We start from the raw sequence: 16,180 nt of genomic DNA on the forward strand, positions 1-16,180 counted from the left end.
GTGGAGTAACTAAGACTCAAACCATGCACTTTAATATGGGACGTGGTGTCCCAAGTGGGACTTAACCATTGTGCCACATGGGTAGTTTTTTTTTTTTGAGAGTTTATTTATTATTTCACCGGTAGAGTTACAGACAGTGAGAGAGAGAGAGAGAGAGAGAGAGACAGATAGACAGACAGAAAGGTCCTCGCTCCGTTGGTTCACTCTCCAAGTGGCCACAGTGGCCAGAGCTGCGCCGACCCAAAGCCAGGAGCCAGGTGTTTCTTCCCAGGCTTCCATGCGGTTGCAGGGACCCAAGCACTTGGGCCATTCTCCACTACCTTCCCAGGCCACAGCAGAGAGCTGGACTGGAAGATGAGCAACTGGGACTAGAACCAGAGCCCATATGGGATGTCGGCGCCACAGGCCAAGGATTTACCTAGTGCACCATGGCTCCAGCCCCATGGGTAGTTTTTAAACTATAGAAATTTATTGCTTACAGTTGTGGAGACTGTAAAGTACAAAACCATGGCACCAGTAGATTCATTTTCTGGTGAGAGCTGTCTTTCTGGCTCATAGACAACATCTGTTGCTGTGGCCTCACATACTGGGAAGGAGCAAGGAGTCTCTTGGGCCTTTTACAAGGTAGTTAATACCATGTATGCAAATTCTGCAACCATGACCAAGTCTGCTCTCACAGACTGTACCTCGGAATATAATCACCTTCAGAGTTAGGATTTCAACATATGAAATTTGGGGTGACACAGCAATTCAGAACATAGCCTCTAGCATAGTTGATATTGGGCAAAATTGTGGACAAGTGGTATTTTCAGAAATGTATTCTGTCTCTCAGTCCTTTGCTCCATGGTCCTGGAATGAAGAAAGCATGTTCTGATACATGTGATATGGGCAGAAAAGTAGCTTAAAGATACTAGGTGTCCTGGGACTAGGGGAATCTGGTTACTACTAGCTTCGCCTCAATGAGTTCTGTGACCATCAGCAAGCTGTTTCATCTCTGTGAGACTGAGTTTCCTCATGTGAGAATAATGGTAACCACTCTTACTTGCAGACCTCACTGGATCTGATCATTTGTTTGATCACTTATCAATACATTTCTTTATATTTAAGCATTTATTGTTTGAGCAGATACTAAAACACTGTAGTCATGGTATTAGTCATAAATTTGTGTCTTTAGGAGATGAAAGTATTACATACAGGGGCATTATCGGTTTAAAAAAAACCTTTTCAACAGCTCATCAGGCTGTAAAGTGATTCTCAGTACTGAGAGAACCATGAAGTTCTGAAAGAGTTAATGTGCCTACAGGACCCTGTGATTTTTCTAAGTAACCCTTTACCAGTCCCTCCTGTTCCCTCTTTCGCAATGGTCTATTTTTGTCCCTGCTGAAATGTGACAATTAAGCAAGTTTATATTTGTTTTATTTTACTATTTATTTTACATCAGCCACTTAGAGGCTGTTTAAGCAAAACACCAATTTAATTGCTTTGTTTTTCATTTCTTCTTGTTCTAGGCAATGGGCCTCACCATGATCGTTGCTGTACTTATAATGAAAACAACTTGGTGGATGGTGTTTATTGTCTCCCAATAGGACATTGGATTGAGGCCACTGGGCACACCAATGAGATGAAGCACACCACAGACTTCTATTTTAACATCGCTGGCCACCAAGCCATGCATTATTCAAGGTAAAAACTGTGCCATGTTTATAAGCATAGAAGTAGGACAAGAGGTAGTATTAGGGCGATAGAAGTATTTACTGTGTTGAGAACTGCTGTGTCTCTTTTCTGAGGGGCCCACATAGGCCTGCAATGCTTTGAGGAGTTAAATTACAATGACTCGATGTGTTAGCTTTCCTGGTGCTAGTAGGGAAAGATTCTTTTTTATAGAATTCTTTTATTAAGCATATACTCTGGCATCAATCTATTTTGTTTTTTTTTTCTTTGGTTTATATTTATTTACCTGCATGCATTTCATAAATACAACTTTAGGAACATAGTAGTTCTTCCCACCATACCTGCCCTTCCACTCAGTTCTCACCCTTCTTGCTCCTTCCTCTTCTATTCCTAGTCCCATTTGTTGCTAAGACCTGTTGTCAATTATCTTTACACACAGAAGATTAACTCTATTCTAGGTAAAGAGTTCAACACTTTGTATCAGAAAGTAAAAGAAAAGAAAGAAAAATAACAAAATTGTTCCTCAACAGTCCAGACAAGGGCTGCTCAAAGTCATTGCTCCTTTTTGTTTGTTTGTTTTTTGTTTGTTTGTTTGACAGGCAGAGTGGACAATGAGAGAGAGAGACAGAGAGAAAGGTCTTCTTTTGCTGTTGGGTCACCCCCCAATGGCCGCTGCAGCCAGAATACTGTTGCTGGCGCGCCGCACTGGTCCGAAGCCAGGAGCCAGGTGATTCTTCTTGGTCTCACATGTGGGTGCAGGGCCCAAGGACTTGTGCCATCTTCCACTGCACTCCCGGGCCACAGCAGAGAGCTGTACTGGAAGAGGAGCAACCGGGACAGAATCTGGCGCCCCGACTGGGACTAGAACCTGGGGTGCTGGCACTGCAGGCAGAGGATTAGCCTATTGATCCGCGGCGCCGGCCTGTCATTGCATCTTAAAGTTAATTTTGCTTTTTATTTGAAGCATTCTTCTGGTCTATTAGTTATCGCAGGTCAGGGAGAACATATGTTATTTGTCCCTCCAGTATGATGTTTTCCAGTTTCATCCATTTTGTTGCAAATGACAGATTTTGTACATTTTTATTGCTGTGTATATTCCATGGTGTACATTTCCCATAATTTCATTATCCAGTCTAAAGTTGACAGTCATTTGGGTTGATTCCATGTTTTGCTATTGTGAATTGGGCTGCAATAAACATATGCTGATTTCATTTCCCTTGAATAAATTCCCAAGAGTGAGATGGCCGTATTATATGCCATATATATATATATATATATGTTGTGTATATATATATATATGTTGTATTATATATGTTGTATTGTCATCATTTGTTTCCAGAAATATTTTGATTTTTTCACTGACCCCACTGTTTATTCAGAAGCATATTTTTCAGTCTTTATGTGTTTGCATATATTCTAGTGATTCCTGAGTTTTTGATTACCAACTTCATTCCATTATGGTCAGAGAAGATGCATGGAATGATTTAAATTTTTTGAATAGGCTGAGACTTGCTTTATGGCATAGCATGTGGTCAATCCTAGAGAAGGTTCCATGCACTGCTGATAAGAATGTGCATTCCACACCTGCAGGATGGAAAGTTCTGTAGATATCTATTAAGTCCATTTGGTCTATAGTGTCGATTAAATCTGCTGTTTCTTTGCTGATTTTCTGTCTAGTTGATCTGTCCATTGCTGAAAGTGGGATATTGAAGTCCCTCATTACTATTGTATTCAATATGTCTCCCATTAAATACAATGACTTTTCTTTTAAACAGCCAGGTACCCTGTAATTAGGTGCATATATATTTATAGTAGTCGAATCTTCCTTTTGAATTGATCCCTTAATCATTACATAGTGCCCTTCTTTGCCTCTTGTAACAGTTTTTGTGTTAAAGTCTATTTCATCTGATATTAAGATGGCTATACCAGCTCTTTTTTTGTTTCTGCTAGTATGGATTATTTTTTACCATCCTTTCACTTACAGTATGCATGAGTCTTTGTTGGTGAGATGTGTTTCTTGTAGGCAGTGAACAGATGGGTTTTCTTTTTTAATCCATTCATCCAGTCTATATCTTTCAAATGGAGAGTTGAGGCCATTTACATTCAAGGTGACTATTGCTAAGTAATGACTTTGCCCTGCCATTTTTCCATAGATATTCCTATTTTTTACATTGTATTTACTTTTTTTTTGACAGGCAGAGTGGACAGTGAGAGAGAGAGACAGAGAGAAAGGTCTTCCTTTGCCGTTGGTTCACCCTCCAATGGCTGCAGCAGCCGGCGCGCTGCGGCCGGCACACCGCGCTGATCCGAAGGCAGGAGCCAGGTACTTATCCTGGTCTCCCATGGGGTGCAGGGCCCAAGCACTTGGGGCATCCTCCACTGCCTTCCCGGGCCACAGCAGAGAGCTGGCCTGGAAGAGGGGCAAGCGGGACAGAATCCGGTGCCCTGACCGGGACTAGAACCTGGTGTGCCGGCGCCGCAAGGTGGAGGATTAGCCTAGTGAGCCGTGGCGCTGGCCTGTTTTTACTTTGTACTTTCACTAGGAGATTTTCTGGCTTCACCTTCTTTTGTAGTGATGACCCTGTTTCTGCATTTCTGTATGTAGCACATCCTTAAGCATCTTTCGTAAGGCTAGATAGTTGGTGACAAATTCTTTCAATTTCTGTTTGCTGTGGAAGGTCTTTATTTCACCTTCATTCATAAATGAGAGCTTTGCTGGGTACAATATTCTGGGTTGACAGTTTTTATCCCTTAAGACTTGAAATAAATCTTGCCATTCTTTCCTAGCCTGTAGGGTTACTTATGAGAAGTCCACCGTGAATCTAATTGAAGTTCCTCTGAAAGTGATCTGCCATTTCTCTCAAGCACAGTTTAGAATCTTTTCTTTGTATTTTACTGTGGAGAATTTGATTACATTGTGAAACAGTGAAGTTCTTTTTTCGTCATGTCTATTGGCAGTTCTTTTTTTTTTTTTTAAAGATTTATTTATCTATTTGAAAGAATTACACAGAGAGACAAGGAGAGGCTGTGAGAGGTCTTCCATCTGCTTGTTCACTTCCCAGTTGGCTGCAGTGGTTGGATCTGTGCAGATCCAAAGCCAGGATCCAGAAGCTTCTTCCAGGTCTCCCACATGTGTGCAGGGGCCCATGATTTTGGGCCATCTTCTGCTGTTTTCCTAGGCCATAGCAGAGGGCTGGATTAGAAGTGGAGCAACTGGGACTTGAATCAGCATCCATATCGGGTGCCAGCACTGCAGACAGTGGCTTTACCCATTATGCCACAGTGCTGGCCCCTTCTGGGAGTTCTGTGTGCTTCCTGTACTTTTGGATGACCCCTTCTTTCTCCAAATTAGGGAAGTTTTCTGTTATTATTTCACTGAAAAGGCCTCCTAATCCTTTCTCTCTTTCTACACCTTCATGGACTCCTAAGACCCGTATGCTGGGTCATTTAATAGTATCCTGTAGCTCTCCAACAGTGTTGTTCAGTTTTCTAATTTCTTCTTCTTGTTTTTGGTTTGACTGTAAAATTTCCAGAGATTTGTCTGCTAGCTAGGATATTCTTTTGTCTGCCTCACCAAGTCTGTTGTTCAGATTTTCCACTGCATTTTTTACTTGATCTATTTAATTCTTCATTTGTAGTAATTGATTTGATTTCTCTTTAAGATCTCAATTTCATAGGAAAAGTTTTCACTTATATATACAGTTTTCTTTTGTTCATAAATTGCTTCTGAGTCATCCAATAATTAGTTTTTAAATTCCGTTTCTGGCATTTCCCCAATCTCTTCGTCTTTACCTTCTAATATTGTATTAATATTGAAATGTTTTAGTGTTCCTTTGAGGGACTCATAGTGTCTTCCTTGTTTTATTTCTTGAAATTTAGCCTTTATATTTTGGCATTTGTAGAATTTTTTCTGTGTCTGCTGGCTTTTATCTATGGTCTGTGTCTTTGTGGTTTAGTGAGACATCTGTACTTTCAGTGAATTCCAAGAGGTGTGTCCTGGGTGTGGCTAAGGTGCTCTGTTTATTATTCCAGGATAGAGTGAGTATCCAGCATAAGACCCCAGTTGGGCATGTTAGTTCTTCTCTGGTTAACTGGATGGGGAGAAATGGTCACCTCTGTTGGTGCGACCAGCCCTTCTCACAGCTGTGAGATGCCCTGGTGTAGTCCCCAGTGCACTCAACTCTCTGATCCATGGAGTCTTTCTGGTGAGCATGGTTCCCTCTGCTATGAGCTGCTGTAGGCAACTGAGGAACTTGGAAAGTATGGAGAAGTGCTCTGTGGTTACCCAGGACCTAGCCACACTCTATCTCCTCTTGTGAAGTCACTGTTTTCTCAGAATCAGCTCCCAAGGTCATGGATTGTCAGTGGGACCATTCCACCCTGCTAGTCAGTCCTGTCTATAAGAAAACTAAGGTGTTCCCAGAGCCGCTGTCTGAGTGTGGTCCTCCCAGCCAAATTCAGTGTCGGTTGGGAAGATGGATTTTTCTCCCTGGTTAGGTGTGGTGTCTGGTTCACCAGCGCACAAAGTACCCACCTGCTGTAGCCTTGCTCACTTCTTGATAGTGCTGGGCAGGTAGGAGAGTTCCGAAGGTTCCATTTCCCCTCCAGAGGGACTGTTCTCCCTCCCTTCCCATTGCTGGGCAACTGGCCTAGTGTAGCTGGTGTGGAGGAGGAAGGAATTCCTCTGAACGGTTGTGGCCTTCCCTGTCTGGGTAGAGGGTGAACCCTGTTATTGCTGGGCACCTGCAGGGAAGGTGGGGTGGCAGCTTCCTGCTTGTGTCCAAAAATTGCAGGAGCCCTTCCCCACTGGCTGTAGGTCTCCGCTGTAGCAGGGGTGGGAGTGAGGGGTGGGGACTGGGGGAGAAATGCACTATCTTTTTTTTTTTTTCTCCTTTGGGTTTCTGGTCCGTGTGGAGCTCTAAAAGCAGTTCACCAAGCTCTCCCTCCCACTGTATTGGCAGTGCTGTGGGCCGGTGGATTCCCCTGTCACCTGGTCTGCTGGTGAGGGCATCTTCCTCCCTGGATCCAAGCTTTTGTTGTGTATTTGCATGGGTCTGGGCTGTTTCTGTTACTTTCACAGGGTCTCCTGCTGTGGTTCTCCCAGAGCTTTATTCTAAGAGTGTACTTTCTCCCCTTTTTAAAATAAATTAATTTTACCCCATGTAAATCATACTTTCCTGTCTTTTCTGCCATCTTGGAACCCTCTTAATATATTTGATTGGATTATGGTTAACTAATATTCTTTATTTATAGAATGGACTAAAAAGGAAAACTAACATAAACTAGATCAGCATTATCTTATGGCTGGGATAAGTGACATCAAGATTGAATTATCAAGACACTGAATTATCAGTGTCTTTCATAGAGATAAAAGTTTCAAGAACACAAATATCTAAGAATTAAATTTTGCATAATAGGATGCAGGGTGTATTCATTCATTCAGTCCAAGTTGTGTGGTTTGCTCTGGGTAATCAAAGATGAAGGGACAGTGATGCCTGCTCTCCAGGAACGTGTGCCCTCCTAGAAGATAAGCATATAAAGAGTAGTGATACAGTGAGATGATTGATGTGATGAAGTTGTATATTCAGTGTCATGAGGGACAGGAGAAATCTTCAGTTGTAGGAAAATCTTTATGAGGAAATGGAACGTGAACATAAATGTGAGGGGCTTTCTGTGGAGGAGGATATCTGGGAAAGGGAGGTTGAGGTAAAGAGAAGAGCAAGTGCAAACTTGCAGCAATCAAGTGAGCAGTATTAGGATGACCAAATAACTTCTTACCAGCCAAGATACTTTGAGAGTAAACAGATATACTTTTTTCTTTTTCTTTTTTTCTTTTTTGACAGGCAGAGTAGACAGTGAGAGAGAGACAGAGAGAAAGGTCTTCCTTCCGTTGGTCCCCCCACCCCCCCCCAAATGGCCGCTATGGCCGGCACACTGTGCCGATCCAAACCCAGAAGCCAGATGCTTCCTCCTGGTCTCCCATGTGGGTTCAGGGCCCAAGCACTTGGGCCATCCTCCAATGCCTTCCCGGGCCACAGCAGAGAGCTGGCCTGGAAGAGGAGCAACTGGGACAGAATCCGGCGCCCAACTGGGACTAGAACCTGGGATGCCAGTGCCACAGGCGGAGGATTAGCCTAGTGAGCCGCGGCATCAGCCACAGATGTACTTTTAATATTTAGCCTGGACAACAGGTATACAGCAAGACATATGACATCCTAGAGATTGTGCCATGGACAAGAGATTCTGGTACTTTTCTATATTCAGATTCAGAGATTTTAAAATTAATATATGCTTCTATGTTCAGGCTATGCTTGGTATAATACTGCATCTCCATCTTCGAGAGAATATTTTTTATATGGAAGAATGAATTTGCATTAAAAACACGAATAACCAATTTAATGAGACATTAGTGGTAAAGGACTGTACTTTCTGTCTCTTAAAAAGGTTTATTGCCAATTGAACATACTTCAAGAGATATAAATTAGACTTTTATGAATATCATACTTTACTCTGTTTAAAAAATGTTACAGTTTAGAAAATATATTGTAAAAGCAATCTTATAATTTAGTCTCTTTAGATGAAAAAACGATATATGGTAATTTTCAAAACTCAAAATTATTTTAAACACAGCAGAACAACACATTTGCATATTAGGTGAAATTACGTACTTTGGATACAGAGTAAGTAAGGAAGTTGTGTTTGAACCCCAAATCTCTCATTTAGTCCTGGGTAACCTTGGGACAATTATGTAACGGTTTTTGCAGTTTGAGTTTCCTGAATTGCAAAGTGAACTGGTAGAACTAGACGCCTGCTAAAGGCAGCTCTGCAAATGATCAAGGCTTAATGCTAATTCTTAAAACTAAAGCTTATGGACATTTTCCCAACATGTAATATATCTAACTAAAAATGACCATGCTCCCTGTCAGCTTCTCCGGTTTCAGAACCAGGGACCAAACAACAGCAATCTCATGCTGCCCCTAGGTGGTACTTTCCCTCATCTTTGTGGCCCAGGCCATGTATTCTGTCCACAAAGCGATTATCTAGAAGCATACACATTTTATACCTAGTATTCAACAATCTTTATTAAGTATCTTTATACCTCTTATGTAATGATAAGATAGTTTTATATTACTCACATTTAAAATCAAACTGACAAAAATTTCCTTTTGTAGTAAATAGAGGATAGCTAAAAAATTTTGCATGTAATAGTACCTAATTGAATTGCTCGCAGTCTTGTAATTCATAATCAAGACATTGGTCAAAGGAGGAAACTAATTTCAATTGACACTTACATCTGATTAACTGATCTGAGAGTCCTTTTAAACCTTAAAACCAAGATTATAATTGTTCATACTGGTAGCAAAGGAAGACAACATATTCCTTCTTCTTGTTGAGGTATTCTGATAGAGCAGTGGTTCCCCACTGAGTATTAACTTGGTATATGAGTTTCCTCTAAGAGTTCCTCTTCCAGTATAAATAACATTCTTCATATTTTATAAGGCCAAATTATTTGATGGGTTTTTTGTTTAAATGATTTAAAATGTATTTTATGAAGCCTTTATATATTAAGTAAAATCTTTACATTATATGTCTAATTATATTAGGACAATTTATTTTTAATATCGTACCAAAGGAAAATATTAGTGGGGCATATGATGTGGTGCAGTAGGCTAAGCTGCTGCCTGCAATGCTATAATCCCATATATGAGTGTTAGTTCAAATCCTGGCTACTTCACATCCAATCCAGCTCCAAGCTAATGTGCCTGGGAAGCCACGGTAAAACTGCTCAAGTATTTGGGCCCCTGTGCCACCCATGTGGAAGGCATGATTGGAGTTCTTGGATTCTGGTTTTGGCCTGGCCAAGTCTTGGCTGTTGTTGCCATTTGGGTAGTGAACCAGCAGATGGAAGGTATCTTTGTCTGTCCCTCCCTCTTTCTCTTTGTCACTCTGTTTTTCAATTAATAAAATAAATCTTTAAAAAATGGAAAATATTGGAATTCCAAGATGGTGGATTTGGAAACGACATAACACCACAACACGAAAAAGTATAATATCTTGGACCTGTGTGGAATGTGTGGCTATGCAGCATGAACACAATCACAAGCATAACTGCAGCAGCTGAGAGCCAGAGCAGGAGGCAGCTTGGAGATGGAGGAGGGACCAGACTGCAGCAACTCATGGTGATGCAGCCGGCGGGAAAGCATGGCGTGAGTTTGGACTGGAACCCTGGGGGCTAGTGGTTGCTAGCGGTTGCCCATGGACCCAGAGAAGTAGAAGGAGTTCATTTATATTATCATAGCTGCCCCACAACGGTGTCTGTTGCCCAGCTGAGAAAGGCAGGTGCTATTTTGGGTTTGGACAAGAGTTGCAGAAGACTTTGTGCACAAGCACAGCAACTGGCTGAGACAGGATGCCATCCTGTGCAGTACAAGCGGTAGTGGCAGGAAGACAGCAGTATTTGGGCAGTGGCTGTTGTATTCACAGGTGATCCAGAGATTCTGGCAGAGGGAACAGTCTGCAGTCCCCACTGACTTTGAGCCTGGGTAGGAGATGGCTGGACAACTATGTAGGATGGTGAGGCTATCTCAAGGAACATCTGCCTCTCTATTGCTGGACAGGATAGCAGTGCAGAGCCTTGTGTGCTGAGACCATGGAGACTCGGCGGCTATATGAGAAGGTACAGGGGTATATCAGGATCTCTGAGAACTCACTGGGTACAGTTCCACATGCACAGAGCTCCTTGGTTACCTAAGCAGGTTATTGCAGCAGGAACTGTGCTAACAGTGAAGAATGCACAGATCATTTGTGCGGTTCATACAGTGGTGTGAAATACACTGGGGACTAACACTCAGGGATTGAGATCTATGACACCCAACTTGGGTGTTACCCTGCCTGGATACTTGCCCCACCCCTGAGCACTGACCTGAGCTCCCTGGTCACACCCACCATGTACCTCTTGGTATTCACTGAAAGTGCAAACATTCCATTAAGCCACAGAGGCATAGCTCAAAGATCAATGCCATCAAAGGAAAAAAAATAAAAATAAATCCACAAATGCCTAAAAGCAAACACAGAAATTAAAGAAACAAGAATAAGGAAGACACCATGATCCCCACAAAGGAACAAAATAGCATGTCAGTACTATAATGTGAAGATGAAGAGATTGAGGAAATTTGGGTAATGGAATTCAAAAAATTATTCATAGGATTACTCAAAAGCAATCAGAAGCAAATCTATGAACTAAAGAAAACCATACATGACATGAATGAAATTTTTTCCCATGAAATTAAGATTTTAAAGAGAAATCAAAATGAAATACTAGAAATGAAGGATTCAATAGATTAAATAAAAATTGTGGTAGAAAACCTTAACAGCAGACTTGATGAGGCAGAAGAAAGAATGCCTGAGTTAGAAAACAAATATTTGGAAATCTTCCAGTCAGAGAAAAAAAAAAAACAAAATAAGAAGAAATTAGAAAACCTAAAAGCAGTGGTGGAGATGTATTGGATACAATCAAACGACCCAGCATATGGGTCTTAGGAGTTCCTGAAGGTGTGGAGAGAATAGACTAGAAGGCCTATTTAATGAAATGATTACAGAAAACTTCCCCAGTTTGGAGAAAGAAAGAAAGAAAGAAAGAGAGAAAGAGAGAAAGAGAGAAAGAGAGAAAGAGGCAGGGAGAGAGAGAGAGGCAGGGAGAGAGAGAGAGGCAGGGAGAGAGAGAGAGAGAGAGACAGACAGACAGAAAGAAAGGGATGCCTAAGTAGAGGAAACACATAGAATTCCTAATAGACATGATCAGAAAAGATCTTCACCACGACACATTGTAGTCAAACTTTCCACAGTAAAACATAAAGAAAAGATTCTAAAATTCTGCATGAGAGAAATGCCAGATTACTTTCAGAGGATCTCCCAATTAGACTCACAGTGGACTTCTCATCAGAAAGCCTACAGGCTAGGAAAGAATGGAGAGATATATTCCAAGTCTTAAGAGAAAAAACTATCAACCCAGATAACCACCTTGAAATGCTCTCGTTGTCAACCCAGATTACTGTACCCTGAAATTCTCTCACTAATGAATGAGGGTGAAATAAAGACCTTCCATGACAAACAGAAATTGAAAGAATTTGTCACTACTCCAGGCTCCATGATATGCTACACAAGAAATACAGTAAGATAGCCATCATTATGCAAGAATGTGAAGGCAGAAAATTGCCCAATAAAAGTATGAAAGAAATCCAAATAAAAATAGGAATATTTCTGGAAAAATGGCAGGGTCAAGTTGTTGCTTATCAGTAGTCACATTGACTGTAAATCACCTCAACCCTCCAGTTAAAAGATACAGACTGGCTGAATGGATTAAAAAGCAAGACCCATGTATTTGCTGCATATAAGAAACACATCTCACCTGTGAAGATACATGCAGACTGAAAGTAAAAGGATGCCAAAAGAGATTCCATGTGAATGGAAAGCAGAATGGTCAGGTGTTGTCATACGAATATCAGACAAAAAAGACTTTAACATAAAAACTATCAAAAGAGACAAAGGTCACTACATAATGATTGAGGCATCAATTAAACAGGAAGATATGACTATAATAAATGTATATACATCCAGTTACAGGTTGCATGGCTGTTTAAAAGAAAGGGTAATGGATCTAAAGAGACATAGACTACAGTACAAGAATAACAGAGGATGTCAACACCCTATGTTTATCAATGGACAGATCACTTGATAGAAAATCAACAAAGAAACAATGGACAATGGAGCTAATCAACACTATAGACCAAATGGACCTAACTGATACATACAGAACTTTTCACTGCACAGTTGCAGAATACACATTCTTCTCATGAGGCCATGGAACTTTCTCTAGGATAGACCATATACTAGGCCAGAAAGCAAGTCTCAGCAAATTCAAAAAATTGAAATCATACCATCATCTTCTCTGATCTTAAAGTAATAAAGCTGGAAATCAACACCTCAAGAATCTCTAGATCATGTGCAAACACATGGAGACTGAGCAACATGTTCCTGAAAGAGCAGTGAGTCATAGAAGAAATCAAAAAGAAATAAAAAAATTCTGGAAATGAATGAAGATACCAATACATCATAACAAAACTTATGAGACATAGCAAAAGCAGTGTTAAGAGGAAAGTTTATAGCATTTGGTGCCTATGTGAATAAATTGGAAAAGTACCAAATAAATGAGTTATCAGTGCAACTCAAGGACCTAGAAAAAAACAAAACAACAAACCAAACCCAAAATTAGTAGGAGGAAAGAAATAATTAAAATTAGAGAATAAGCAAAATTAAAATGGAAAAACAGTACAAAAGGTAGGTGAAATGAATACTGATGTTTTGAAAAATAAACAAAATGGATAAACCATTGGCCCAACTAACAAAAAAAGACCAGAATTAATAAAATCAGACATGTAAAAGGAAATATAACAACAGATATCACAAAAATAAAAAGACTCACCAGGAATTACTACAAAGAACTATATGTCAACAAACTGGGAAACCTAGAAGAACTGGTTAGATTCTGGGGCACATACAGTCTACCAAAATTGAGTCAAGAAAACATAGAAAACCTAAACAGATCAATAACCAAGACAGAGATAGAATCAGTAATAAACATTCTTTCAACAAATAAGAACCCAGGACCAGAGAGCTTTACTGCTGAATTCTACCAGACATTTAAAGAAGAACTAATTCCAATTCTTCTCAAGGCATTCAAAGCAATTGAAAGGTAGGGAATCCTCCCAAACTCCTTCTGTGAAGCCTGCATCACCTTAATTCCTAAGCCAGAAAAAAATATAATAGAGAAAGAGTACTATAGACCAATATTCCTGATGAATATAGATGCAAAAATCCTCAAAAATATTAGTTAATCAAATCTAACAACACATCAGAAATATCATTCACCCAGACCAAGTGGTATTTATCCCTGTATTCAGGGATTGTTCAATATTTGCAAATAAATCATTGTGATACATCACATTAACAAACTGAAGAACAAAAAAATATATGATTATCTCAATAGTTGCAGAGGAAGCCTTTGATAAAATACAGCATCTTTTCATGATGAAAACATTAAGCAAATTGAGCATAGAAGCACTGTTGGTGGGAATGTAAAGTGGTGCAGCCACTGTGGAAGACAGTATGGAGATACTTTAGAAATCTGAGTATAGATCTACCATATGATCCAGTCATCTTACACTTGGGAATTTACCCAAACCAAAAGAAATCAGCAACTGAAAGTGGTATATGTAACCCCATGTACATTGCAGCACAATTCACAATAGCTAAGATATGATATGGAATCAACCCAGGTGTCCATCGGTTGTTGACTGGATAAAAAATTATGGTATATATCCACTATGGAGTACCACTCAACTGTAAAAAAAAATAAAATCCCGTCTTTTGCAACACGATGGATACAACTGGAAATCATTATACTTAGCAAAATAAGCCAGTTCCAGAAACAGATAAATGTTTTCCCTGATATGAGGTAACTAATAGAGTCCCTGAAATGTAATGGAGTGAAATAGATATTTTTATATTCAATGATTGTTTACAGTCCTTGTCTCTTCCATTGAGTAACAGTGTTTTTGTTTTGTTTTGCTGTTGTTTTCTTCATATTATTTGTTGAACTCTTTTACTAAGTATAAGGTTAACTATATGACCACTAAATAAACTGAAAATAGATCATTGCAAAAAATGAGAGTGCCATGTGAGAGGGAGGAGGGAAGGAATGGAGTATGGATGGGAGGGAGGGTACTGGGGGAATTGTCACAATGTTCCCAAATCTATTCATATGAAACGCATGAAATTGTATAACTTCGGCTGGCGCCGCGGCTCACAAGGCTAATCCTCCGCCTTGCGGCGCCAGCACACCAGGTTCTAGTCCCGGTCGGGGCGCCGGATTCTGTCCCGGTTGCCCCTCTTCCAGGCCAGCTCTCTGCTGTGGCCAGGGAGTGCAGTGGAGGATGGCCCAAGTGCTTGGGCCCTGCACCCCATGGGAGACCAGGGGAGGCACCTGGCTCCTGCCATCAGATCAGCGCAGTGTGCTGGTCACAGCACGCCGGCCGCGGCGGCCATAGGAGGGTGAACCAATGGCAAAGGAAGACCTTTCTCTCTCTCTCTCTCTCTCACTGTCCACTCTGCCTGTCAAAAAAAAAAAAAAAAAAAAAAAAAAGAAATTGTATAACTTAAATAAAGTTTAAAAATGTGGAAATCAAAAAAAAGTTAATGTGAAAATATTTTCATTTTTTTTGCTTCTTAGCAAAGTTTCTTTACCAAGTTTATTAAATTCCAATTTAAAGTTAAAAATGTAAAATATTGATGGTAGATATTAGCACTATCTTAGTAATTGATCTGATGCAAGCAAATCTTATTTCTTTTTAGGAATCATTTAAAATTTATAGCTAATGTGTGTGAAGAAATCAGGTTTTGCTGATAGTGCTGTTGTGGATTCAGTACAATTATATAGCAAACAGCTGGATCCTATGCTGCCTTGTGTATTACAGTAGCATTGTTATTTAAATTATGACTGGAATGTCTGGGTCACTGGTGAAGCAAGGCATATTGGAAAAGAGAGATCTGGGTTGTCAGACCTCAGGTTCTGTTTGTAGGCATGATAGTAAGAAAGAAGGATTGTTTTGTAAGTTAAGGAAATTTAATTCATAAGTCCTTATTTAGATAAAATATGGCAATTTTACTATTATAGAATTTTAACATAAGAGCAGAAAAATGAAAATCTCTAGGGTAAAGGAAGGTAATTTATAAGATGCAAACTGTTGCAGCATATTTTTGTGTTAATGAAAATGACCCTATAGAGCAGGGAACAATTAAGTTGGAGAAAGAGCAAAGTCTTTGTGTGAGGAAGAATGAACTGACTCTGGGAGAATGCTGTTCATCTCTGTCCATGTGAGGAAGGCAGAGAATTTGGGATTTGATGTGTAGGTCAGTGTAGTAATGAGAGCATGTAGAAAGTTCAGTTTTTGATTGTTCCTGTTTTCTTAGTGAAATATGAACCAAGGTCATCAGTTGAGAGTGAGAAGAGAGAGGAGTTTTAGACTTGAATGAGATATATAGACTGGAAGACTAATGGAATGTAAATGTAGTAACTCATGAATTTTAATTTTTACAAAACTCTCCCAATTCCAGTATTACAGTGGCCATGACAACTGAAGAAGTATTATTCTAGCATAATGTGAATATGAAAGACAGAGTATTTTTTTGACAAGCTCAGAAAGCCTTTTTCTAGTGTTTTCTAGAAAACTCTAACCAGATCAGAAAGAAGTCTAAGTAATGCAATGACACAGTGTCTTGGGGTGCTTGGAATTTTATATCATGTTTTTCAGAGCTAGAATCAAATGCATAATACCAACCTATAGAAGGTCCACATCAGGAAGCCCAGTTGGCCTATTTATATTAGAGTGAGTGAACACATTAATTAAAGTTCCTATCTTGTTTTCAGAAAGTTGGTATCTCTAGGTCATTT

The 16,180-nt window shown here is 40.0% G+C and overlaps 1 protein-coding gene across 5 annotated transcripts in view; it reads left to right on the forward strand.

The window, feature by feature from the left end:
* The window catches only part of EPM2A (EPM2A glucan phosphatase, laforin), a 133,792-nt gene that overhangs the window by 56,059 nt on the left and 61,553 nt on the right, over positions 1-16,180 (forward strand). For all 5 annotated transcript variants that reach the window (XM_051855291.2, XM_002714860.5, XM_051855294.2 and 2 more), the window contains exon 2: positions 1,509-1,683. In XM_051855291.2, coding sequence (XP_051711251.2) covers positions 1,509-1,683 — 175 coding nt within the window. The remainder of the gene's footprint in view (positions 1-1,508; positions 1,684-16,180) is intronic.

Source organism: Oryctolagus cuniculus, chromosome 5, assembly GCF_964237555.1.
Source record: "Oryctolagus cuniculus chromosome 5, mOryCun1.1, whole genome shotgun sequence".
NCBI lineage: Eukaryota > Metazoa > Chordata > Mammalia > Lagomorpha > Leporidae > Oryctolagus > Oryctolagus cuniculus.